At 37.7% G+C, this 24,893-nt stretch overlaps 5 protein-coding genes across 5 annotated transcripts; 3 read left to right on the plus strand and 2 right to left on the minus strand.

Moving 5' to 3' along the window:
* The first annotated feature begins 1,851 nt into the window (after nucleotides 1-1,851).
* LOC121810843 lies at nucleotides 1,852-2,325 on the plus strand. Its single transcript, XM_042211564.1, has one exon. The coding sequence runs from the start codon at nucleotides 1,852-1,854 to the stop codon at nucleotides 2,323-2,325; it is 474 nt and encodes a 157-aa protein (XP_042067498.1).
* Nucleotides 2,326-3,155: 830 nt separating this feature from the next.
* LOC121741172 (putative F-box/LRR-repeat protein 23) lies at nucleotides 3,156-4,786 on the plus strand. Its single transcript, XM_042133865.1, has 2 exons — nucleotides 3,156-3,794; nucleotides 4,145-4,786. The coding sequence occupies exons 1-2, from the start codon at nucleotides 3,439-3,441 to the stop codon at nucleotides 4,725-4,727; spliced, it is 939 nt and encodes a 312-aa protein (XP_041989799.1). The 5' UTR covers nucleotides 3,156-3,438; the 3' UTR covers nucleotides 4,728-4,786.
* A 5,552-nt stretch (nucleotides 4,787-10,338) lies between these two features.
* Nucleotides 10,339-12,631, plus strand: LOC121810844 (protein DETOXIFICATION 19-like). The gene is made up of 7 exons (XM_042211565.1): nucleotides 10,339-10,746; nucleotides 11,068-11,612; nucleotides 11,699-11,785; nucleotides 11,860-11,916; nucleotides 11,996-12,234; nucleotides 12,308-12,426; nucleotides 12,506-12,631. The coding sequence occupies exons 1-7, from the start codon at nucleotides 10,339-10,341 to the stop codon at nucleotides 12,629-12,631; spliced, it is 1,581 nt and encodes a 526-aa protein (XP_042067499.1).
* Nucleotides 12,632-15,370: 2,739 nt separating this feature from the next.
* On the minus strand, nucleotides 15,371-16,623 carry LOC121741073 (mitogen-activated protein kinase kinase kinase 17-like). Its single transcript, XM_042133765.1, has one exon. It carries the CDS (start codon nucleotides 16,567-16,569, stop codon nucleotides 15,559-15,561), a length of 1,011 nt encoding a protein of 336 aa, XP_041989699.1. The 5' UTR covers nucleotides 16,570-16,623; the 3' UTR covers nucleotides 15,371-15,558.
* A 5,354-nt stretch (nucleotides 16,624-21,977) lies between these two features.
* LOC121811182 lies at nucleotides 21,978-24,435 on the minus strand. The gene is made up of 4 exons (XM_042211984.1): nucleotides 24,301-24,435; nucleotides 23,229-23,871; nucleotides 22,478-23,137; nucleotides 21,978-22,401 (listed from the first exon to the last, which is right to left on the minus strand). Exons 2-4 carry the CDS (start codon nucleotides 23,868-23,870, stop codon nucleotides 22,315-22,317), a joined length of 1,389 nt encoding a protein of 462 aa, XP_042067918.1. The 5' UTR covers nucleotide 23,871; nucleotides 24,301-24,435; the 3' UTR covers nucleotides 21,978-22,314.
* Nucleotides 24,436-24,893: the final 458 nt, after the last annotated feature.

Below are 24,893 nucleotides of genomic sequence, written 5' to 3' on the forward strand. Positions count from 1 at the left end.
GCAGAGTATTAGCTGGAGGGGAGCCTGCTGGCTGGAGTTTGCTTCTTTCGGTCCAACACTCACTCACATTTCTGCAAGGTATTGTTTCCCCTTCCCTTTCTTAATACACTTCTCTTGTTGTCTCTGTAAACGATTGAGGAGATCTAACGGCTGTTGAAACGAGTTGTCATAACAGCCGAGCTCTTCTTCATGTTTTGATCTTTCTCTCCAGATCACGGAGTTGCCGAGCTTGGTGCCGAACTGCCGAGCTCGGTGCCGAACTGCCGTGCTTGGTGGCGAACTGCCGAACTCGGTGCCGAACTGCCGTGCTTGGTGGCGAACTGCCGAGCTCGGTGCCGAACTGCCGTGCTTGGTGGCGAACTGCCGAACTCGGTGCCGAACTGCCGTGCTTGGTGGCTGCTCGTTTGGCTGGTGTGAGCCGTGGAGTGCAGGGATAAAGCAACCTCTTACCTTCTTTTTTTCGGTAAGTTTTGGTCTTCAAAGCTTAAAGTAGGTTTGTTCCTTATCCTTGCTTACTTTGCCAACTAAAAGCTTTAGTGTCTTATGTAACCTCTTGTTTATCTTGTTGTTTTCTGGCAGGGACAAGAGGCTGACTCTTCTCGGTTGCTGTCTCGTCTGTTCAGCCCAACGGGCCATCGGAAACTGGGCCGAAACCATGCTAGAAGAAGGGCCCGAAGCTAGTAGTTTCATTTGTAAAGAGATAGGGTTTCCATTTGAAATTCTCTCTTTTTCTTAACATGTAAAAGTTTATTGGTGTGTATTTAATTCCAAACACTTGAAATTTGGTGGCTTTGAAATTTCTGAAGTTGTACTTGTACCCTTATTCAAGAAATAAAAATACTCTTTCATTCGTCAATAAAAGTTCTAGTATTTTATTTCAAAATTCCCGAGAAATCTAAGTCTCGGCTATTACACTATTGGCCGTGTCCGCCTTATAGTGGACACCCTAACTGACATTCCGGAAGATGTGTACTATATTTTGTACTATATCTTTATTATCTCTCCAAAGATATTTTCAACTTTATTGATTGATGGAGTATTTGAAAATTTGTCACTTAATTTCTTTTTATTTGTTACTTTTCACTTTTATTATTTTTAATATTTTTAATAGTGGATCCCATATTTAACTCATTCTCACTTACATTTTATTATAAAAAAAACTAATGCTCCATTTAAAAGTAGGATTTACATGTCAATAATTTTTTCAATCTACTCTCTATTACATTTCTTAACCAGATCTGAGTCAAATAGGAGCGGGCCCAAGTGCGCTTGGGCGCGGGCCGCGGCTCGCTATTGTGGCGGCCGAGAGCCGCGGCTCCCGCTTAACGTCAAATTTTTATTTTTAATTTTTCTTATTTTTTATAAATACACCATTTTTTCTCCATTTTTCTACCTCATTCCAAACTCTAGTCATTTCAATTTATCTCAATTCAACTTTCAAAATATGGAGTCCGACGATGAAGAGTATTAACAAGTGATCGATCAGGAGTTCGATGAACTGGTTGCAGCGGTGCAACGTGAAGCTGACGAGGCGGAGGCGGCGGCAGTCCCTCGACCGATCCATCATCGGCGGACAATCTGTCGTGACCAAGTCGGGGCCGACCAGCGGTTGATGGAAACTACTTCGGCGATAACCCCCGTTATCTGCCAGAGATTTTCCGTCGGTGATTCAGAATGTCGCAACAACTCTTCATCCATATAGCGACGAGTTTAGCGCAGTGGTTCAGGTGCTTCACCTTGCGACGTGATGCCAGCCGCCGAGTCGGTTTGTCGACATATCAGAAGTGTACCGCTGCAATTAGGCAGCTTGCCTATGCCGGGCCCGCTGACATGTAAGACGAATATCTACATATGGGAGAAACGACTGCCCTAGAGACGCTGAGACAGTTTTGTGGGGGCATCAAGGATATCTTCGGTTCGGAGTATCTATGGAAGCCGAATGTCGATGAATGCCAGATATTGATAGATATGCACGTGAGTGTGCACCATTTTCCAGGGATGTGGGGCAGCATCGAATGCATGCATTGGGAGTGGAAGAACTGCCCGGTGGCTTGGAAGGGGCAGTTCACTTCTGGATTCAAAGGGAGACACCCCACGATGATCCTGGAAGCCGTTGCTGTCTACCGTTTGCGAATCTGGCATGCATATTTTGGTGTCGCTGGGTTGAACAATGACATCAACGTTCTACAATCGTCGCATCTCTTCAATGACGAGTGCCAGGGTGAGGGTCCGAAAGTCAGATTCGTGGCCAACGGCACACTGTACAACATGGCATACTATTTGGCCCTGGGATATACCCTCACTGGCCCGTGTTTGTCAAGATGATTCGGCAACCGGTTGGGCCGAGGCAATCCTTTTTCGCGCGAAACCAAGAGGGTGTTAGGAAGGATGTTGAGTAAGCTTTTGGTGTCCTCCAATCGCGATCGACCATTCTACGGTGCCCGGTACGATAATGGCACGAAAATGATGTCGCCGACATCATGATGCATGTATCATATTGCACAATATGATAATAGATGATGAAGGATTTGCTGCAGAGCTATAGGCATCGGAAGAGGGTGCTAGTACAAGTCACGGTATTGCCACCGCCCCCTGCAGATGAGTGTACCCCGTATAATGCATACTTGATTCAGTGGTTCATTGATATGCGGAGGGAAACATCACATACGACACTGCAGGCTGATTTGGTTGAAGAGGTCTGGAATCGTAGGGGAGGAGGCGTAGCATGATATGCGTTCGCAGGGTTGTTTTTGTGATGTCGATAATTTTCATTGTATAAGTTTCCCCTTTATATAATACAACGAATATTTTGTTATAATTTTTTTTATTTTTAAATTATAAATTTTTTTTAATTATTATAGCCCGATAATTTTTATTCTAGTTAAATTAAAATATAAGTAAAAATGAAAAAAATCATTTATATGCGGCTTGAGCTTGTCCACTATTAGGGTGGAAAAGTTTTTTTTTGCCTGGCCAAGTTTTGGTGGCTTGGCCTTGGATCGGGCTCCACAGGATGCTGTTAATATTAAGATCTTCCGGAATGTCTGTTAGGATTTCCCTTGGATTTAGTAGTTGAGTTTTCCATTTTATAAATAGCAGAAGTTGCTCAAAAAGAGTTCCATTCCGTTCTGTGCCGCCATGGAACGATTTGATAAGCTATTCTCTCTTTACCACTCCTTTCCCCTTGTGAATAACCCTCATATCCATCCGGACTCTCCACCGCTTTCCACCCTTCGCAACTCACCTTATCCTCCTTTCTACACCTACCGTGGTCGCCAGATCCGCCTTCCCACTCGTACTCGTAAATTCGATGGCAACGACCCACCCGGCCTCTACAGCATCGACGAATACTTCGACTTCCACGACACTCCTCCCCACAAGCGGAGTCGCCTATTGGAAGAATGCAGGGAAGGCCAAGCTTCACAGTGGCTCCGGTGGATGCGGACCACCGTTCTTAAGCCCCCGAAGAAAATTCCGATGGTTGCTTCATCCTCAGTCCCTCCTCCGCCTCCCTGGATTGAACTGCCCAGGAATGTAACGGCCAATATTCTGCAGAGGCTGGGGGCAGAGGAGGTGCTGAAACGTGCGCAGGCAGTGTGTACTTCGTGGTGGAAGGTTTCCAAGGATCCCGCCTTGTGGCGAGTCATTGATTTTTCCAACCCTAGGCAGGGGGTTTTCAACGATGAGTACTATGCTATGTGCCGATGCGCAGTGGATCGTAGCCAGGGACAATTGGTGGACATCACAATCCAGTACTTCGGGGACGATGCACTCATGGAATACATCGCCAATCGGTAAAATTATATATTTTGTCAAAGTTTAAATTCACGTGTGTGTTGGTGTTACATTTGATAATGATTTTGAAAGTTGTGGCATGGATTAAAATTTATTAAAAATTCATGTTTTCCCAACAATTTGGCCTTATTTTAAAGCATTATGATCATTGTGTTCTAGAGTAGTTTCTCATTGAAATCCATGCTGTCTACTCATGAGACTATTTTTGGTTGGCTAATGGTAAAGTAGTAGATGTGAGAAGATATTTGAATTGTTTTGAACATTTGCTCATGATTTTATATCACATAAGCTAAATGTAAAGTAGCTTCCATTACATGTAAAGGTTATCTAATCATTTGTTATTTTACAGGTCCTCAAGTCTTAAACGACTTAAACTTGGAACTTGCTTTTTCATATCAGGAGGTTGTGCAACTAGAATGATTGCAAAACTTAGGCAGTTGGAAGAATTGCACCTTACTATTAGACCATGGATTGGTGCTTCCCACATTATAGCCATTGGCAATTCTTGCCCATTGTTGAAATCATTCTCATGCAATGGATTTAAGTGCAAGCTTCTGACAAATTTATTTATTGATCATAATGAACCGTTTCGGGATGCATATGCTCTCGCAATCAGCAAAAGCATGCCTAATCTACGCCATCTTCAAGTTTTTGCTCATTGGATGGGAAATAAAGGACTTGAGCTCATCCTTGACGGTTGTCCACACCTCGAATCACTTGATGTCCGACGATGTTTTGATCTCGATCTTCAAGGGGATTTGGAGAAAAGATGTCGTGAGCAAATAAAATATCTTAAACTTCCTGATGACTCAGTCAGTGATATACCATGGCCTAATTGTGATGGTGGCGATCCATTTGATACTTCCGCCTTCAGCTTTGAACATTACGTATATGACTATGATAAACGCTACATTTATAGGCGTAGATTGTAAATTTATCTATTTTGTCTGGTGATTCTTACTTATATATGCATGCCCAAATAACACTCACCTTTTCATTTCCTTTTCTTGTTTTGTATTCTGGAGTAAAACTTTTCTATCTTCAGTTTATCAAAAATCAATTATGCCTTTTATGACTACTCTTTATCAATGATCTCTGTTTGTTGCTTTTCGTGGTAGAACATGTTTGTTATGGGTAAATCTAGCAGAAACCAATCTATTTTGATGAGATTTTGATGTAGGCAGCTTATTATGTAGTAATCCTCATTATTATGTGAACCTCTCTCTCAAGAATTTGATGTGTTCTCCATAACAGCCATTAACAAGTTCTATTACAAGGCCAAGACTTACGTAGAATCAAATGATTTATTCAATAGTTCTTGGACTCAACTGCTGCTCCAATTCTTGTTTCTGTAAGAAGGGCTTGACGAGGCCATCTGTCAAAGCTGAGGACGATGCAAGAGCCGCTTTCAGCATGCTTAAACCCTGCACCAACCACCACTTGAATTAGATACCATCAAATTCTTCAAAGGAAATAATTAAAGATTTTATTCTCACATAATCAAATCTTACCTCTTCGAACCAACCTTCATCTCAACTTCTTTTATATCAGACAAAGAGATATCCAGCTCGTTGATAGCAGTACATCCCTTACCATAAACATTCTCACTCCCTCCTGCACACAATATGTATTCTCTTCCCGGCAGATATTCACAAGACATAAATCATCTTCATGGCTATTTCAAACACATTTTTGAAATAAGATATGGATTTGATTTTTAATTCAGCGCATACTATCAATAAGATATTGACAAAGTTTGCACGTATACTAAGGGTGTCCACAATGGGGGAGCCGCGGCCCGCGGGCGGGCGGCCCCCGGCTCGGCGCGCGGCCCCCCATTGCAAAGGCCGAGAGCCGGGGCGGAGAGGCGAGAAGCGTGGCTGAGCCGCGGCCCTCCCATTGCAAGTGCCGCGAATCGCGGCTGGGCCGCGGAATATAAATTTTTTTTTTTTTCGAAATTTTTTTATAAATATACACTCTCATTTCCATTTTTTCACTTCATTCTACACTTCAAATCCCTTCATTTTACACTCTCAAACACTACAAAAAATGCAAGGTGGAGATGGTAATTCCCCGGGGTATGGAGACTCGGGATACGACAACTTCCCTAATCAGACGTGGAGTCCGCACTCGCCCCAATTCCGGGTCCAGCCATCCCAGCAGAGGAACTTGGTTCGCCAACCATCGGGGTTCGGGGACTACCGACCGAATATGGACGCGATCAACAACCCATCCCAGCAATTCCAATCCTCCCAATTCCAATACTCCCCGTCTCCTCTGTCTGAATCTGATAGATTCACATGGGAACAGTTGATGGGTACACCGGAGACCCCGACATCCGGTAGTGTGGAGATGGAGGCCCCCACCGGGGGTCGCCGAACCGGCGGTGGTGGGAGGCGAGGCGGCGGCGGTGGGAGTGGGAGGCGAGGCGGCGGCGGTGGGAGGCGAGGCGAGGCGGCAGCGGCGGTGGAAGGCGAGGCGGTGGGGGGCGAGGCGGCAGAGAGCATGGGCCCACCGGCGGCGGGCGAGGTGGAGACAGAGAGCCGGCCACCGGCGGTGGCCGAGGCGGTGGTGATCGGCGTGGCGAGAAGTACAACGACGACGAATCCAAATTAATAGTACGACGAAAATTTGTCTCTACTTCTCTCTTTATTAAATTATTTTTATTATCCAAATTATTAATCTACTAAAATTTAATAACATTAAATTAAAAAATAACATTAAAAAAAAGCAAAAAAAAATTAACATTTTAGAGGGCCACATTTGGTGGCCCTTTGAATTTGCATTGACTTTTTTACATTTGACATTACAAAGGCCACATGGGAGCCACAATTGGTGGTCGGGCCACAAATGGTGGCCTTTGAAGGCCACCATTGTGGACACTAAACACATTTTTAATTCAAGATTTTCAATTTTAGTCACTATATTTTGCAAATTAGCTACTGTAATGGTGATTAATGCAAAACCGACTGTTCAATTTTCAACAAACACGAGTAAATCGAAATTAAAGCTATTGCATGCTTGCAATTCCCTATAAGCAAATAAATAATCAAATAATTAATGAACACTATTTAATTGTTAGTAGTATAAAACTTATACTTATAAATGCAAACTATCTGCATCAAAACAGCAAATGTAAACCCCAATCAACCACCACACACATTTCATCTTCTCTATCTCATCACAATGTCTTTGTCTCTCAAAGTTATGATCAACCAAGAGAAAACAAAAGTATTATTTGCAGAAGCCAACAGTGATTTCATCAACGTTCTGCTAAGCTTCCTCACGATTCCATTAGGAAAACTCGTCACAGTTCTCCAAAAACACAACGAATCAGCCGCCATCGGAAGCTTAACCACTCTCTACAAAGGCTTGTCCGAACTCGACAGCGCCCATTTCTCTACGCTAGGCGCTAAGGAAATGCTGCTGAATCCACGGAGTTCGTTTCGAGCTGAATGCCGTAAACTAGGCTTGATGTTGCTGGCATCGGGCTGCTGCAACACTTCCTCTGTGAAGACGTAAATTGCAATAGTAATAGTTGTCTAGATATCAACTTATATCCTGATGTAGCAAAGTGTACTACGTGTGGGAGACCATTGAACAGAGGAATATTCTTTGGAGAATGTATGGATGAAGGTGGAGCTTTTGTAATAAGTCCCTTGTTTTTTCATCATCACTGATGATCTGGGGATTGCGCCCATTGTGACTGGAAATTTTGAAGCTCTTACCGATTTCGGGATTAGAGAGACTCAAGGGGCAGAAATGAAGAGTTTGAGCCTAGGTTTTCATGAGGTAAGTCACAAGTTATCCTTTTTTCCTACTCCCTCAGTTCCGTAGTAATAGAGGCGTTTTGTTTTGAGCACTCGTTTTGAAAAAATAATAATAAATAGGTAAAGTAGAGAAATAGTAAAGTAAGATAAATAATATTGTAGATAAGTATCTTCACTACTTTATTCTCTCTCTACTTTATTATCTATTCCCTTTAACTATTTATTATCATTTTTGCAAAACAATAGCAGAAAATGAAATGCCTCTATTACTGTGGAATTGAGGGAGTACTTAATTTATGTTTAGTAATCTAAATTAGTGGAAATGCATGTATCTCTCACATGAATAGAGTAGCAGCTTTTTTTTAAACATATTTTGGTAAACCAATTAAGTAAGTGAGAATGTACTCAATTAGTTAGGTTAAGGGTGTTTGTGATATGTTGGATGCCTGGAATAAAAAAACCCAAATAAGATCAGTTAGGATAAATACTCAATGAGTTAGGTTAAGGGTGTTTGTGATATGTTGGATGCCTGGAATAAAAAAAAACAAATAAGACCAGCCAGGATAAATACTAAATACTCCCTTCGTCCCATATGTGCGCTTTCCATTTTTGTTCGTTCCACAAAAATATGTGCATTCCATTTTTAGAAAGTTATGTTATTCAATTGTTGTTCGTTGCACAAAAATATGTGCATTCAAATTATTATATCTGCATTCCACTATTCTAACTACCGTTTTCCCCCTCTCTCTTATTTTACCATACCATTCTCCTCTTCTCTTTTATTTTACTAATTTTGTCTTAATTCAAGTATATAAATTCTTACCTAAAATGTCCGTAGTGATTTAAATCTCGAGTAATTAGTATAAATTCATGCATAGTTCTGCAATTCATATACTATTTGCTAAGCAAAATGTATGGTTTTGGATAGATCCTCGAGCTGCTCAAGTTGTCGTTAACATCCGCAACCCCATTAACGGACATGATATTACAGAAGAACACCGTGGAAAACATACAATCTGGGATTCGGTTCAATCATATTCATCAAGCTGATGCTGCTACAGAGTCTAACAAGATTGTTTTGAGAGCTTTCTTGCATAAATCAACGAATAAATTCTTGTTTGCCGAAGCTAGTGATGAGCTTGTAGAGCTTCTTTTGAGCTTCCTCACTCTTCCTTTAGGTGGAGTTGTGTTCCTCTTGGGCAGCAACGCTCCCTTCAAATGTATCAATAATTTGTACAGAAGCGTATATGGGATCGATGATATGTATTTCTCAACTTCAGAGACTAAAAATAGGCTAATAAATCCGAAGCTACCTCATGGTTATCTTTTCAAAAATCAGCAGCTTCTACCTCTCAGTGAAGAAGACCTCATCAAACCCAAAACAACTTCAGCTGATGGAGGCATCAAACCAAATCTGAAAGAGCCAAAGACAGAACGTTGAGTTTCCTTTTGGGGATAGAATTGTTTTGTTCTTGTTGGTTGTCTCTTTATGACCATTTGCTATTGCAATTATCATATTTCTAGTTATTTCCATCTGGTTTTTGAAATCAATAATCGAATGGATTGCTGTTTTTTCCATTTTCAGATTTGTTCCAAACCTGAAACCAAGATTCTCGTCTTTACTATTGAGTGTTTCTGTTCTACTTATTTGGTTGCGTTTTGGTTGCACTTTCATTTTCACCAACTCCCCGCCAAACAAAACCCTAATTTGAATTTTTTTAATCTCATTTGTTTGTTTTAGGAGTTGAGTTCTTCTTGGGAGGAAACATTCCGACAATTTATATCAAAGCGTATCAAATGGCATTGTCGATAAGTATTTTGCAACTTCAAATATGTAAAATAGACTGATTAATCCCAAGCTAGCTCGTTGATTTCAATCCGAGGTAGTACAAGTTTTATTTTTATGGGAGAGGAGGAGAGATTCGTGCATCATTCACAACGAACAAAATTGAATTTGGCAAGAAACAGACTGTGTTTCCTCCGCCATGATTTATCCATTAGTCCTAGTTTGGCTTCAACAATTTTGATTCTCCATGATGCTGGAATTCCCTGCCAGCTGAGCAAAAAAGCCTAAAATTGAAAATCTAAACCAAACCAAATCAAAATTTTAGAATTCGGTTAGGTCTTTTTTTTTGGTTAAATTCGATTTTAAAAATATAGAACTTTTAGTTTTGAATTATTAAAACTTTTGGTTTTTCGATTTTAATATATTATATATACTAATTTAATACTAATAAAATTTATTTATAGACTAGTATCACACTTCCGCTTCCACCGCTCTTAACCCTAAATCACTCATTTCTGTCCACGCCTCCACCTCCAACTCCAGTCCTCTACCCACGCCGTCCACGGTCGCTCCTCCAAGCCGTCGCCGGTCGCCGGTCGCCCCTCCACGCCGTCAGCAGTCAGCAGTCAGCTTCAGCTTTACGGTATTTATGTTTGTGTATCAGGATTCAGATTTTATGTTTTGATTGATTGATCAGATTTATTTATGTTTCTGTTTTTTAGTGCAAAAATTAAAATTATATTTTTTTGATTGTATGTTCAGAAAAAATCAAAATTATATGTATTCTTCACAGCTTGTAATCTTATGTTCAAATTGTGAAGGTATAATATTAATAAATCTATTGGGATATAATCATGATTTGATACTCAGTCTTTGATTCATTTGTAGTGTGATCCCAAGGACTAAGAGCTGGCCGTTCTAGGAGCACTGGCAAGTCATTTTCCGGAAAATCGGGCAAGTTGAACCGTGTCTAAACACCTGCCGGAGATGAACAACAACGTGTACAACCAAGAAGCTGTTAATGAATCTGCTGATGTTGCTTCCCAGTCCATAAATTTGGTCGATTCTGCCGCTAGGGATAATACAGCTCATGACAATGGCAGCCCAGATGATCATGTTGAGAGCAGTGAACAAAGTGGCAGGGCCAACGGAGCTTCAGCTAGTAGTGGAAAAAAAGGAAAGATGAAACAAGCAATCGAACTTCTAGGGAGGATGATCGATTTGGCAGAGGCCAAGAAGCAGGTGCTGTTCTCGCTGCCCTTGATTCTCACCAACGCCGCCTTCTACTTCATCCCCCTCGTCTCTGTCATGTTCGCTGGCCACATCGGTGAACACGAACTCACTGCCGCTAATCTCGCCAATTCCTGGGCTGCCGTCACCGGTTTGTCTCTCATGGTTATATCCCTTCCCTCTCACTGTCAATGTTTTGTGGTCCTTTCTTAGACTTTTTACTTTTCCCGTACTTTGATACAGATCAAACAAGATAACTCATCCCAAAAGAGAGAGCTCATTTAGTCTATATACCCCACACCAGTTGTTCTCACAATTGATGTGGGAATTGAGTCCGTAACATACTTGGACTCTAATTTGGCTTCACTTACATTAACATATTTGTTTTGTTGTCTTATACGACTCTATCGCAATCTAATCAACTCAATTTGTTCAAAACTATGTGAAATATTTTTGAAATTGTTAATGTCTTAAAAATTGGTGTAGGTTGGTTTGAGTGGTGCCCTTGAAACATTATGTGGCCAAGCATTTGGAGCAAAAAAGCACAGGATAATGGGAGTGTATCTCCAGACTTCTTGCATTATATCTATTATATGCAGTCTCCTTGTGTCGGTTCTGTGGTGCTATTCCGACACTATCCTCATTTCACTACATCAAAAACCTCAGATAGCAGACTCAGCCGGTGTGTATCTCAAGTATTTGGTACCGGGGTTATTTGCTTATGGATTGTTGCAAAATATGCTTAGGTTTCTTCAGGCACAGTCGGTTGTTATGCCACTCGTTGTCTGCTCGTTGGTTCCTCTTGCCCTCCACACTGGTGTTGCCTATGCCTTGGTTAATTGGTCGGCCCTCGGATACAGTGGAGCTGCCTTGGCAGCTTCCGTGTCTTTGTGGGTCTCGGTCTTGATGCTAGCATCGTACTTGCTTAGGGCGAAGAAATTCAAAAACACATGGAATGGATTTACTTGGGAGTCTTTAAGGCATATATGGCCAACCTTGAAGCTTGCTGTGCCTTCTGCAGGAATGGTGTGGTGAGTGATAAGTGATTTCATTGTAATGAATCTCTAGCTTTGATTGCTTTGTTGTCCTAATGATTCTATCATACTCTTGAAATCAGTCTGGAGTATTGGGCTTTCGAGATTCTCGTTTTATTGGCTGGATTGATGCCAAACTCGGAGGTCTCTACTTCCCTCATCGCGATGTGGTAAGTAGTATGATAATGATATGATGCTATTTGTGTAATTTCAAGGTTGATACTCATGACTTTATGTTCATCAGTGTGAACACAGAATCAATTGCGTACATGATTGCGTATGGCCTGAGTGCAGCGGCTAGGTAAGATTAAACGATCACGTACACAATTGTTTATTGGATACATACATGATTGGTGACTTTGGTAGGTCTGCTGTTGCAGCACGAGGGTGTCTAACGAGTTGGGTGCTGGACGGCCTGATCGAGCCAGGCAAGCCATGCACGTGACCCTTAAGCTCAGTGTTATCCCTGCACTAGCTGTAGTTTTGGCGCTGTCGGTGGGTCATAATCTCTGGGCCAGTGCCTTCAGCAGCAGCGCAGTGATAATCGATGCATTCGCCTCAATGACGCCCTTCCTCGTCGTGTCCATATTGTGTGATTTTGTGCAGGGAGCATTATCAGGTTGCGTGTTGTGATTCACAAGTAATGTGGAGGAATCCAATTAGATTGAAAGAGGGTTGGTTTTTGAGTGCAGGGGTAGCAAGGGGATGTGGTTGGCAGCATTTGGTTGTGTATATCAACTTGGGAGGATTCTACTGCATTGGTATGCTTGTTGCTGCTTTGCTTGCATTCAAGACTACACTCCATGCCAAGGTAGGTACATGAGTTTTTGTTATTACTACAAATTCAAACTTGAACTAAGATGGCATAAAATCTATTTTGTTTGGCGCAGGGATTATGGATTGGGTTGATATGTGGTGTGAGTGCCCAAACAATTGGCCTTATTCTGCTGTCCAAGTTTACAAAGTGGAAGAAGATAGAGATGGATCAAGATACATCTCTCAACACCAATGCATGATCTAGTCAATCCGATCTGAAAATAATTGGCCAAATCATTTTTCATGTCATTTCAAATAATTGTTGTAACAATGTCAATCAAAGTGTACTGATGTCAACTAGATGTGTAAAACATATGTTAAATTAGATATAATTTTATAAGGATCCTAATTGTTCATGTCAGGACTGTCTAGCATTGTTGACACTAAAAATATACTCCCTCCGTCCCAGACTACTTGCACTTATTTCATTTCTGGGCGTCCCAAGTTATTTGCACTCTTTCCATTTTTAGTAAAAATTATCACCTACAGCCGCAATTGTTGACTTTGCTATACACTCATTCATTAATCTCCGTGCCGAAAAGGAAATGTGCGAGTAGTCCGGGACGGAGGGAGTACAATAATTGTTAACAATAATATAGACCTCCCAATATCGGAATCTTGTGTCTGCCACTGATCTCATATGTGCAACATCGTTAAATTATGTAGCATCCTTTTGTAATTGCACTACAACAAAAAATCATTAAAGATATTTTTAATGCAGTTAAGGATGCTAATTTGTGTTTTTAAAATAACGTTTCAAAAAACCTCCTTAAAACAGAATTTCTAAACTTTAAAATTTCCAAATTTAGGTCTAATGCGCTTCGTTATAGATATTTTTATGTGGATGAACGAACTTACCAAGAGTCTCTTGTCCCACTGAACCTGGTGATCTTTCTTAGGGGTGGGTCGGTACGGTATACCGTACCGACCGTGCCATACCGGAAATTCGGTATGATAATTTTTGATACCGTTACCATACCGTAATAACGGTATGCGGTATGGTAATGTTATACCGTAAAAAACCTATTGTATCCAAAATATTTATAAATGTAATATATATATATATATATATATATATATATACTATGCAAAACTAGCTTTAAATACAGAAACGCAGAACAATATCATACGTAGGGCACTTTTAGGTCATAGTTAGTAAATTTTATTTAATATAATATATATATAAATGTAATATACATTTTTTAAAATTTTATATAATATATATACAAAATATTACATTTAAATTTTTTTTAAAATTTTAGAGAATTCTATTTTTAATTTTTTTTAATATAATATATATAAATGTAATATATATATGTTATAAAATATTTAATATTAATATATATATATATATATATATATATAGGGTTGCGTTAAAGATAGAACCATTCTTAAGTGTAGAACCTAGAACTCTACATATTTTATTCATTGGATGAGGAAAAAATGACGGTCAAGATTAAAAATCATACATATTAGACTATATTTTCACGACATTCCGGACTCAACATGTGAAAAAACTCACATGTTGATGGAAGAATGAATGAAACGAAGAAGAGTCCATGCATGCTTTATTTTTTTCACTTATCTGCATTCACCCATTAATAATAGTTTTGGTTGTAATGGGAAGTTGTTGTGCAAATCAACACCATTGGATTAAAAGATCTAACGACCTCCGTTTGGCATGTGTTCTACGTTTAAGAATGGTTCTACGTTTAAGAATGGTTCTATCTTGATCACAATCCTATATATATATATATATATATATATATATATATCCAATTTTGCAATACATCTATATCAAATTCTAACAATAGTCCAAATCCTAATTATTCATTTTTAAAATTGCAAATAAGATGAAATGTGGTGCACAATATAGCAATTAATGATATAAATAATGACCCTTTTTGCTACCATTATGGAATGTAGTCTAAAATTCTATATATTCGTTGGGCCATTTTAGCCATTCGGAAAGTGTTATATTGGGCTAAGCCCATTATATCAGTTGGGCTTCTGATCTTTCTAATTTTTTAGTAAGTTCATTTATATGTATATTAATTTTAAGTGTATAAGTTTTTAGGATATTAAGGACATATTTCCAGTTATTAGTTTTCCCCATTTTTAAGCTAAAGAGATTTTATGAAAGAAAAAGGATGTTATCAAACTTAGAATTGGAAATAAGAAATATTGTCAAAATGAGACTTGAACAATTGAAGCATGTATAGTAGAAAAGGTCACGTACATCAACTTTTAACTAAGAGTAAAAGAGAAATGTCATATATGCTGTTGATTTGTTACGAGAAATATGTTGCTGATTTCATTGTTCAAGTCTCTTCGAAAAATAGTCTCAAATAGATAGTAGAAGTAATTTATACTAAAACTAATAAAATAATGGAAATCGAAATATATGTCCATTTCAATCTCCCAAACCTAAAGTTATAGACACCATATTTTTTCAAACCCAAAGGCCCAACCGCCCAAGCGAAGATAAAACATGCATGTAGCATATTTTTGGTAGATAATTTGGGGAGTAGAATTCAACATGTGAAAAAAAAAGGTTAAATATATCGACGGCAGTTAAGTTGGTTGGGAGAAAGAGCAAAGTTTCAAGGAAATTAGTGTAAGTTGGCACCTAATTCACCTGCTGATTAAAATATCTCACAAGTCCACTTAATTATAAATTCATAATACTAATGTGTAATATTAATTCAAACGTCTATAATACAAGAAAATATCCCCATAGTCCTCCCTGTTAAATCCACTTCTCTTTCGAGAAAAGAACACGACAAATTTCTTTTTTTCCTACTTCACAATTTGTGGAAATTATTAAAAAAAATTATATTACGCCTTTATAGAACTAATATCTAGAAACTCACAATCTAGCACCATCAAAGTGGGATTTCTCGAAGAAATATCGATCTCAACTTATTCCCACTTCCCAAGAAAATTCTAGTTCCTCTGCTCTGCTCTGCAACAGAATCATTAGCCGACCAAATCTTTTCCTATTATTTGCTTAATTAAAAATAGAATAAGACAAGAATTGAACTGAAAAATCAAAAAAGTGAGTACCAATTAATCCAAAAATCAAATTGATCCTACACTAAAAACTATGTACATCTCCCCAAACTTTTCAACTAAGTAAAAAAAAGCTCTGTTCTTCACACTGAAATCTACTTTCACTGCCAAAATCAACGCTTTCACCGTCTCTAATCGTCATCCACCTCTCCGTCCAATCCCACTCTTCACTTCTTGAATTCTTACACAACTCATAAAATTCTGCAAAATTCATCTCAGTCGAATCATGTGAAGATTCCTCAACCGAGCTCCAAATCCCCCGATCAAGAATACTCGTCGGAGAATCAGAATCTCCGGCCAATTTCTCTTCCCGAATATCGCCGAGAAACGGATGCCGGAGCAGCTCCTCCGCCGTCCACCTCTCTCTCGGATCAACCCTCAAACACTTGCTCAAAAAATCCTTCCCAATTTCCGACAGAGACGCCGGAAACTCCGGCGCCTTGCCGGAAAACGCGATCCGGCGGAGCGTCTCCGGCGCGTTCGGCCACGGCGCGCGGCCAGCGGCCATCTCGATGACCGTGCACCCGAGCGCCCACACGTCGGCTGCGAACCCCTGCTCCTCCCCACGCGCCGCCTCCGGCGCCATGAAAAGCGGGGTTCCGCCGATTGCGGATTCCGTCCGCGCCTTGGCGCAGCCGAAATCCGCGATTTTGGCGGCGCCGCCGACTAGCAACACGTTGCTCCCTTTGATGTCGCAATGCACTATTCCCCTCGAGTGCAAGTAGTCCAATCCTTTAGTAATCCCTTGAGTGTAGCGGCGGATGGCCGGCTCAGGGAGGCGGCCACCGCCGCGGCGGATCGCGTCCGACAGCGATCCGTCCGGGGCGTGTTCAATCATTAAATTGAACACGGCTGCAGAGTTCTCTACGCTAATGTCGAATCCCCTGTAGCCAATTATGTGAGGTGAATTGAGGCCGGAGAGAATCTTTTGCTCCCTTTGTACGGACTCATACCGGCTTAACTCGACCGATTTCACGGCGAATACGTCTCCGGAGAGGCAGGAGACGGCGATCGAGACGGCGGCGGAGGCGCCGTGGCCTATGATGTGGCCTCTAGTCCAATCCATTTCTTTTTTTGGGTAGAGAAATGGATGTTTTTTTTGTGTGTGTTTCAATTTGGTTGCGACATTTGTTGTAGTATGATGGTATATATATGTGGGTGTGTGAGACCAATGATGAGAATAAGGTGGCATATTTAGAAATGATATTTTAATTTGTCCAAATTAGTTGGGGACTGGTTGAGTTGAGGGTTGCTTTAACGGGAACTAAAAACGTGGCAATTTTGCTGTGGTTATTTAGCTAATTTGAATCCAATGGGGGTAGGCAAACGGGTCGTGATCTGGCGGAAGGGGATGGCACCACGTGGCGGAATTAGGAAAGAGGATGAAGAGTCGAGAACATGTTTGCACATACGATACGATACGATACGATACGATACTCCAACACAAAATTGTGACCAATTGTGATTCGAAACATGAATAGTTGGTACAAGAAAAAAAATAATCATGTTTTTGATGGAATTGTACTGTCATACTGATTTTTTTTCTTTACCATGTGTCTTCACGAATTTAATTTGTGAAGAAACTAAGATATGCAAATTTTTCAGCTCGTAGAGTCTCGAATTCGAAGGAGGACACATTAATTGGAATTTTCATGCGTATTATAAAATCACTAAAAGATAACTCAAATTTATTTTGATGATCGATATTGATTAATGAATTAAATAGAGGTATATCCAATAAGTGAGTCGTGCCCATATTTATTTTGATGATCAAATAATATGGAAGAATTGATTAATGAATCAAATAGAGATGTATCAATCAATGAGTTAAAACATGTAGGAGTGGTATAATATTTTTGGAAGTAAATTTATATATTTGGGACATTTAAAAGCGAAAAATACATAACTTTTTGGTGTTTGAGGAGTGATAGAATATTATTTGAATTTGAACTTGCTTGTTGAAGACATAATCTACGTGAGTTGGTTTCTTTTATCAAAGTAATTATTGAAATTTTCAAAAAGTGCACTTGCAATAGTCAATCAGATTTGTTTGGCCAAAAATATATTTTGATGTCTAGTTTTTTTTTTAGATTAACACCAAAAGCTTTTTTCATATGTCCGTTGGCCATCATATGAATCAAAATTCATAAGAAACAATTGAAGTAATATTCTATGTTACAACAATAACACTAAAACACAAGTAACAACAAGTGATGTCATGTGTAAGTAGCCCATTTCATATTAAGAATCACAAACATTATCATTAATTAATATACATATTTTTTACAAAAATACCGTTTTGTATTCAAATAGTAATTAACTTTTATTATTATCATCTATGACTTTATACTCTTGTAGTCGATCTTCAAATAAATAAAAGGTGACACTCAAATTCTATCATTCTCGAAATTCGTTACTAGGATAAATGTATTTATGATCGATAAATGAAATAATATGGCTCCACGTCATGGTGCACGTAACATATTGTAATAAATAGTTATGGAGTGAAAAAATGGTGAGCTTATTTAAGGGTAGGTGGAGAGATGGGGTTGGATAGTCCAAAGTGTTATATATTTCGATGCTTTGTTTTGCATTGGAGTGGATAATGACTTTTGAAAAATTCAATTTTTGGGAGTTGTGGGTGGTGGGTGATTGCTGAATTAGGTTGAGCCAACCAATAAATCTTTCATTTCTCTCTCCTTTGAATTATTTATAGTAATTATTTTGAGGGGAAAAAGTTATTTGGCCATAATATGATCAATCATAATCAGAGCATATTCGTAATTTAAGAATAATTTAATAAATTAATAATAGATTTTAATTAGGGTACTAATTAAATTTATTTTGAGAGAAAATAGTTTTATGACTAACTATAATGTGATCAAATAGCACTATTTTGTTTTAAGTGAGTATATTTTATATACTATACCTTGGTTAGGTTCACAATTATTTGGGTGAATTCTCAGGAATAATAGCTTGTTTCCACATGGAAAGTCAACTGAAAATGATATAAAATGAAGCCACTAAGTTACACAACCAAAAGGGGATTTTGATCCTCAGATTTCATGCCTATCTATTCGAATTAATTAAGTGATGAAATTTAATAAAGTATACCTGAATATCAATTATAAGCATGTTTTTTAATATAAATACTGGTTCTATAAATTTTTTTATTGCTTCGAATCATATTCTCTAAAAAGTGGTACCACTCTAATAATTCTGAATAAATTAAATGCGTATGTGTATTAAGATATGAATGCTTTTTATTCCAAGTTACATTAGTCGAGGATACACGGTAGAAGGAATTGTTTTATTATCAAACTTCACCTTTGATAGTTTATATATATATCCCCACTTAGTTTTTTTTTTAATTTCCAGTACACTTCATTTGCATTCTAATTTTTAGCTTGCATTTTGTAAATAGTTGTATTCTAAATAGTTTTAGATTTTTTAAATCATTAGTTATGTATTGTAGTTAGTACTTCCTTCGTCCTATAATAGATGTCATACTTTCATTTTTAGTTTGTCTTATAAAAGATGTCACATTTCTATTTTTGAAAAAAATTCTCTCACATTAATATAAAAATTATATTTTCTCACTCTATCTAACATACAAAATAAAACCTCCTAAAATCCCGTGTCATCCCACAAATCTGACATCTTTTTTGGGACGGAGGAAATACTATAATTTAATTTAGAATGGCCACGGACTTACCAACTAGTATTGGTGTTTAATTATAAATAGATTTCTCTCTCAAGAGAGATGACCAAATTCAAACATGTAATTGTCACAAAAATCTATTTTTCAGTGTGTGACGTTACCAAAACATTTATAGTAATTATAAGGAGTATAGTAAATATATTGTACTGGAGCCCAGAAACCTACCACACATCTATGATCAAACTTCATTTTCAACCATTTAAATTGGACTAATATTTTAGGGTATGATTAAATCCTGGATTCTGATTTTGCACTTTTAATGATCACCTTCTAGAGGAGACCCTAGCAAGAAATAATGATGCATTTGAATCTTAAGATATAAACCATCCCACACTAAGTTGTTAGTTTGTAGTGGTTTCATAACTTGGAAAACAAGATTTTTATTGAATTTTAATATGATAAAAGAAAAACCGTAATTCCAATAATAAAATTTATGGCATCATAGCAAATGATGATTGGTTAGTACTTATTATCAAAGTTATTCAAAAGTGATGAAACACTTGTCATAAATATCAAAGGACATGTCACACCTCAAACCACTATTAATCCAACCAGCGTTATTGAAAGCGATCTCTTCTTAATTCTTAATTAAGAAATAAGTTTGTGACATGTCAAAGCTTTCAATTAGTTACGCCATACTTCACAATGAATATTAATATGGGATTAAAGCTTCTAGAAATCATAGTTATAAATAGCACTATGCTAGTCAAGAGTAAAATATATAGTAGTATTATAGTCAAAAGTTATTTACATGTAAATATACGAACTTAATTTGTGTATTTTCTGGTTATTTCCATTTTTTTATACATGAACTCTAGACTTTTATAAGTTGTATTTAAAAATAAATTTCAAAAATTTAAGAAGATATTGAAAATTTGTGTATTTCGAAGCAAATAAAAATCCTACTAGCACTAATGATTCAAACTACTTGAGAGTTGTGGATAGTTAAAAAAAATGTAGTTAATTGATTTGTACACATTCTCAAATTCTCAATCCAAAGAGGGGTCAGTTTAGGAGTAAGTAAAAGTTAATGAATAGGTCTAATTCAAAAAAGACAAAATAAAGAAGAATATGATTTAGACTTCGAAGAAGAAGTCAAAAAGGGATTCAAGAAAACAAGGAGAAAGAGTTCGAAAGAAGTTGCAACAAATTTTACCAATTAAATCCGCAATCCCATATTCTTCCAACACTAAGCAACAATATGTGGAATTTAGTTGTAATTATTGGACCACTATATGGTAGTTGAACACATGTAAAAGATTCAATCTTATACCATATCTACTATCACTTCAACGTGACATTAAATATTTCTCCCTCTATCTTGTGTGTGTCGTGTGTTTTTAATAGGATAATCAAAAGTCGAATGACATCTTCTGTTCTATAATTTCCTGCATTTCATCGTGTTTCGTTATTAAACGGTACATTTCGACAGACTGGGCCACTTAAATTTTGGCTCTGCGACCTTCAATCAAATCGATCTTGAAAGTATTAGTTGTTGATCCGATTTTGACCATCAGTACGACTTCATTATCTGCTTGGAAAATATTACTCTCATCGTTCACTATTCTAATGTCTATGTCTCCATTTGATTTGGTATGTATTTTAAGAAAATTATTGATTGTTGATGAAAAATAATTCTTGAAATGTATATATCAGTTTTATATATAAAGTTTAGAATAGAATGTCAATAAAATGAGCTAATTGAACGTTAAGTGCATATTTATAAAATACAAGAAACAAAGTAAAACATTTAATACTCCAGTAAATAGAGAATATAAAAATTAAACTTTAAAACTTATGGGGTCAGTCACTATATCAAAGAAATCGCTTGTAACAATTTAGGTGATAATTGAGTAAATAGAGTGGCTTTTAAGAGAGCGATGATTAAGAAACCTTTTGCCTTTTTGTCAAATTCACGTGCAAGTGATCTTTTCTTGCACTTTTTACCTATTAATTTTCCAGTTCGTTCTTTTAGAAATTAAAGATATTTATTGAAGTTCAATTTATTGGCAAATGTCACGTGTTTATATTGAAAAGGGTCAATAGTAGCCCCAAATTTATCTGTAATTACGATGAAAGCGTCTTATAAATTAAGTTGTGCATCATCGTCATGCATTATAGATCGAAAGGGTGACCGATAGGAGCACTTATGAGTCTATGACAATCATCTAGCGGAACTATAATTAATTAAAGATATGTGTGAGCTATCTTAACCTTCGAGAAATAATTACTATTCTTGTAAATAAAAGTTATTTTCACTTTATTTGAAGGCTCGTCCCAATTATGAGATAGAAACGTAGCTTTTCTTAAAGTGATCAATTTATAATTCACGGTATAATTCGTGGGATGGGATTTTTTTGTTACCGCCAATTTAAATAATTAATCCTAAATGAATTTATAAGAGTGACTAAAATATCCATGTCATCAATTAATTATAAACCTTGATTGAATTAATGAATTCTAATAACTAATTATAAAATTAAGCAATAATAAAAACAAGTTCATTGGGCTGAATTTAATAATGTTAAATGGGCTGAATTTGAATGTTAAATGGGATTGTTCTTGGGCTTTAATGTATTCTTACAAATCGAACTTGAATTGTGGGCGTTACGCAATACTACGATTTTATATTTTTTGAAGTAATAATCCAATTACATCTACTAGATTCCAACATGAAAAATCGATGAAAAAAGAGTCCCGCTTATTGGATTATCCTATACAATAGTTAATCAATAGTACAATTTCATAGTGAATTATGGTAACTAAAATCATTGAACATAGTATAATACTCGTAACACATTATCCAAAAAATATACATGTACCAAAACATGGTATGGAGCGAAAGGCACATGTACCAAAAACATTCGATAAAATATCGGTTTACGAAACATAATGCATCATTGGCATAATAAATGATAGAACAGAACAAAGCAGGATATAGAAACTGAAATAGATAAAGAATGGATACCTCTCTTTAATCCTACTTGGAATATAAACACACCCTACTAAAAATAAGCATGAAATTAAACCTTACTAATATGACTAGTAATATCATAACCCAAAGTGGGATTTCACTTGGTCTTGGTCCTTCTATTTTTGAGATTTATGATAACTCAAATTCAGACCATTGGATAAGGCAGAATCAGATGTAAGGGATGCTCTCAATATGTCTAAAGCCTGCACCACAAATGAAACTATGTATAACGACCATAAGATATGACAACACCAGGGATTCAAATCACCGTTGCATTACCTCTTTCAATCCAATTTGCAGTTGAACTTCTTTGACATCAGATATAGGGATTTTCATCCCACTGAGGAAGGAAAGCGTGGAAGCAATGCAAAGAGGCGTAACAGTTAAATCATCCTTCACCATGAATGTCCGGGGTGCCTTGAGGTATTTCCCCCGGCCATATGGGAACTTCTTAGAAGAGAAAAAGTTCATCATATGTTCGTTGAAAGCAGTTATGGCCTCTTCATTGATAGGAAGAACGAAATTTTCTGAAATATATCCGTGAGGTATTTTGGGGTTGATGAGCATCTTTTTTGCACCATTCTTTAAATATTTGCTGTCTATATGATCAGCCACACTCATGTGCAAATAGTCGAAACACTTATTAAGAGATCTTCTTTCCAGAAAACGCACGGCTGCTCCTAGTGGGAGGACGAGGAAGCCAAAGAGAAGCTCTACGAAATCTTCCTGGGCTTGAGCATACAAAACCTTATTAGTAGATTTTTGTACAACCACCCTCAGAACCATGTTACTGGAGTTGAATGCTGATGGAGTTTCAAAATATGACGAAGTCATATGTCGAAGTTTCAATGTTGTAGACTTCATCTGTCCTGCTTTACTGAATATGACGTCTGACAATGGCGTTGCAGACACCAAGATAGCCTTGAGCAAAGCCATAACCTAAACATGTTTCATAGTAGAATTAAAAACTACAACAAGTGACCACCAAAACACTAGAATAAATTTATGTGGTATAGGAATCAAGACGAACCTCAACATAGCCAAAAGTCACATCTACTTGCTCGGCCTTGTCCACATCTGCAATGCCGAGAAATTTTACAATCTGCAACAACCCTGACGAAGTAGGAACTATACGCAGATCATCAGTGACAACGAAAGATGCTGTATTAGTGGTAAAAACTCCATCATCACAAGGCTCCGGTTTAGTATCAGTTAATTTTCTTTTCATTGAATGATATTTGTTGAATCTGCATGCGACACTGACAGTATCATAGTAAATGCTTTCACTGGGGAACCAAGTACTTGTGCAGTTCTTGTCACAAATGAAGTATTCCAATGGCGGGGAATCACTAACATCGAGCTTTAGCCTTTTACGACTAGCATCACATGAACTTCGTGGATGAAGCAGATGCGACTTAGCATCTTCAGTCCAGAAATGGACACTATCAAGATTGGCAACACTGTTGTACAGAGTGGTCAAGCTGCCGAATCCAGGCTGCTCACCTTCGTAGTGGTTCTTCAAGATCCTCACGATAGCCCCCAATGGCAAAGTCAGGAAGCTCAACAACACATCTGCGAAGGTGCTGTCTACACTTGCGAATAGAACCTTCTTGTTCTCTTTATTCACCATAGCTTTCAACGAGAACTTAACATCTTTGTTGAAAAGAGTCATCCTGAAAATATCGAAGATATAGATCAAGATACCTAAAATAAGAAAGATAACTCGACACCCATTTTATTTTGTAAAGGAAATAACAAGAGCTTCATGAATAACAATTTTCTACTTATGATGAAGCCCCTCATGATTGATTGTTCATCCTTATTATCCTGCAAATCATGTAGTCTCATTGAGGCAAATCATCGAACAACTAATATCCTTATTTTTCCTATGTGAATAAATATCCTTCAAATACTTGATTTACGTGAGAATTCATTTTCAGTCTTGTTAAGGAGTAAGTGTCTACGGATTTGTTCTGCATCACTTGAACCAAGAATCAGACAGAAGCAAAGCCCAAGTTCATAAAATTCGAGCACCAACAAACACAGTAGTAATTAACTAAACAGTAAAATAAAAAAGAATGAATTAAAGTCAAGAAAATTACCTGATTCCAAATTTAAAATTGCGGGATTTCAACAAAATAATAAATAAAGTAGTTTCCACAAGTTATAGTAGAAACAAATAAAGCATTTCCCAGAAAAAAAAAATCGTTAATGCGGGTTGCTGTGCGCGGCGGAGGGATGGTGGCTTAAATGGTAAATAAAGGTCAAAAGACATAATTAGCCTCAGTAGGTTCCACAAGTTATAATAGAATTAATATAAGGACCCGTTCACTTTACTAGTTTGGTTATGGCCAACATATAATTCTTGGGCAGAAATTAGAGGTGGGACCCACCATTAGAGAATTGATTACGTGTGTTCAATTAACAAGTTTTGGCCACCTGTTTTAGAAAAGGACGGCGCCTTTTTTAGTGTATTGACCAAAAAGCCATCACTCTTTCATCTCCATCTCACTGTGCCCATTTGTCATGCGAGGGTATATTTGTAACTAAGTCCCCATTTCTTGGGTTGATTATTTGTCCCAGATATAATTACCACCTCATGCGGCAGATTTGTTTCTAGCATTTTTGGTATGAACAGTGCGGGCCTTGACAAAATTCTCGGGCTTGAAAAAGTAAAGCTGAGAAACTGAACAAC

Source organism: Salvia splendens, chromosome 7 (assembly GCF_004379255.2).
Source record: "Salvia splendens isolate huo1 chromosome 7, SspV2, whole genome shotgun sequence".
NCBI lineage: Eukaryota > Viridiplantae > Streptophyta > Magnoliopsida > Lamiales > Lamiaceae > Salvia > Salvia splendens.

Excerpts from the sequence above, each read along its gene's own strand:
- LOC121741073 (XM_042133765.1), bottom strand. The coding sequence starts at position 16,569 with ATGGATTGGACTAGAGGCCACATCATAGGCCACGGCGCCTCCGCCGCC.
- LOC121810843 (XM_042211564.1), top strand. The coding sequence starts at position 1,852 with ATGGGAGAAACGACTGCCCTAGAGACGCTGAGACAGTTTTGTGGGGGC.
- LOC121810844 (XM_042211565.1), top strand. The coding sequence starts at position 10,339 with ATGAACAACAACGTGTACAACCAAGAAGCTGTTAATGAATCTGCTGAT. Across the intron at positions 10,747-11,067 it reads TCACCGGTTTGTCTCTCATG|GTTGGTTTGAGTGGTGCCCT; the intron begins GTTATATCCCTT and ends AAATTGGTGTAG. Across the intron at positions 12,427-12,505 it reads AGACTACACTCCATGCCAAG|GGATTATGGATTGGGTTGAT; the intron begins GTAGGTACATGA and ends TGTTTGGCGCAG.
- LOC121741172 (XM_042133865.1), top strand. The coding sequence starts at position 3,439 with ATGCGGACCACCGTTCTTAAGCCCCCGAAGAAAATTCCGATGGTTGCT. Across the intron at positions 3,795-4,144 it reads ATGGAATACATCGCCAATCG|GTCCTCAAGTCTTAAACGAC; the intron begins GTAAAATTATAT and ends GTTATTTTACAG.
- LOC121811182 (XM_042211984.1), bottom strand. The coding sequence starts at position 23,870 with ATGACTCTTTTCAACAAAGATGTTAAGTTCTCGTTGAAAGCTATGGTG. Across the intron at positions 23,138-23,228 it reads TGACTTTTGGCTATGTTGAG|GTTATGGCTTTGCTCAAGGC; the intron begins GTTCGTCTTGAT and ends AAACATGTTTAG. Across the intron at positions 22,402-22,477 it reads TGCAAATTGGATTGAAAGAG|GCTTTAGACATATTGAGAGC; the intron begins GTAATGCAACGG and ends TTTGTGGTGCAG.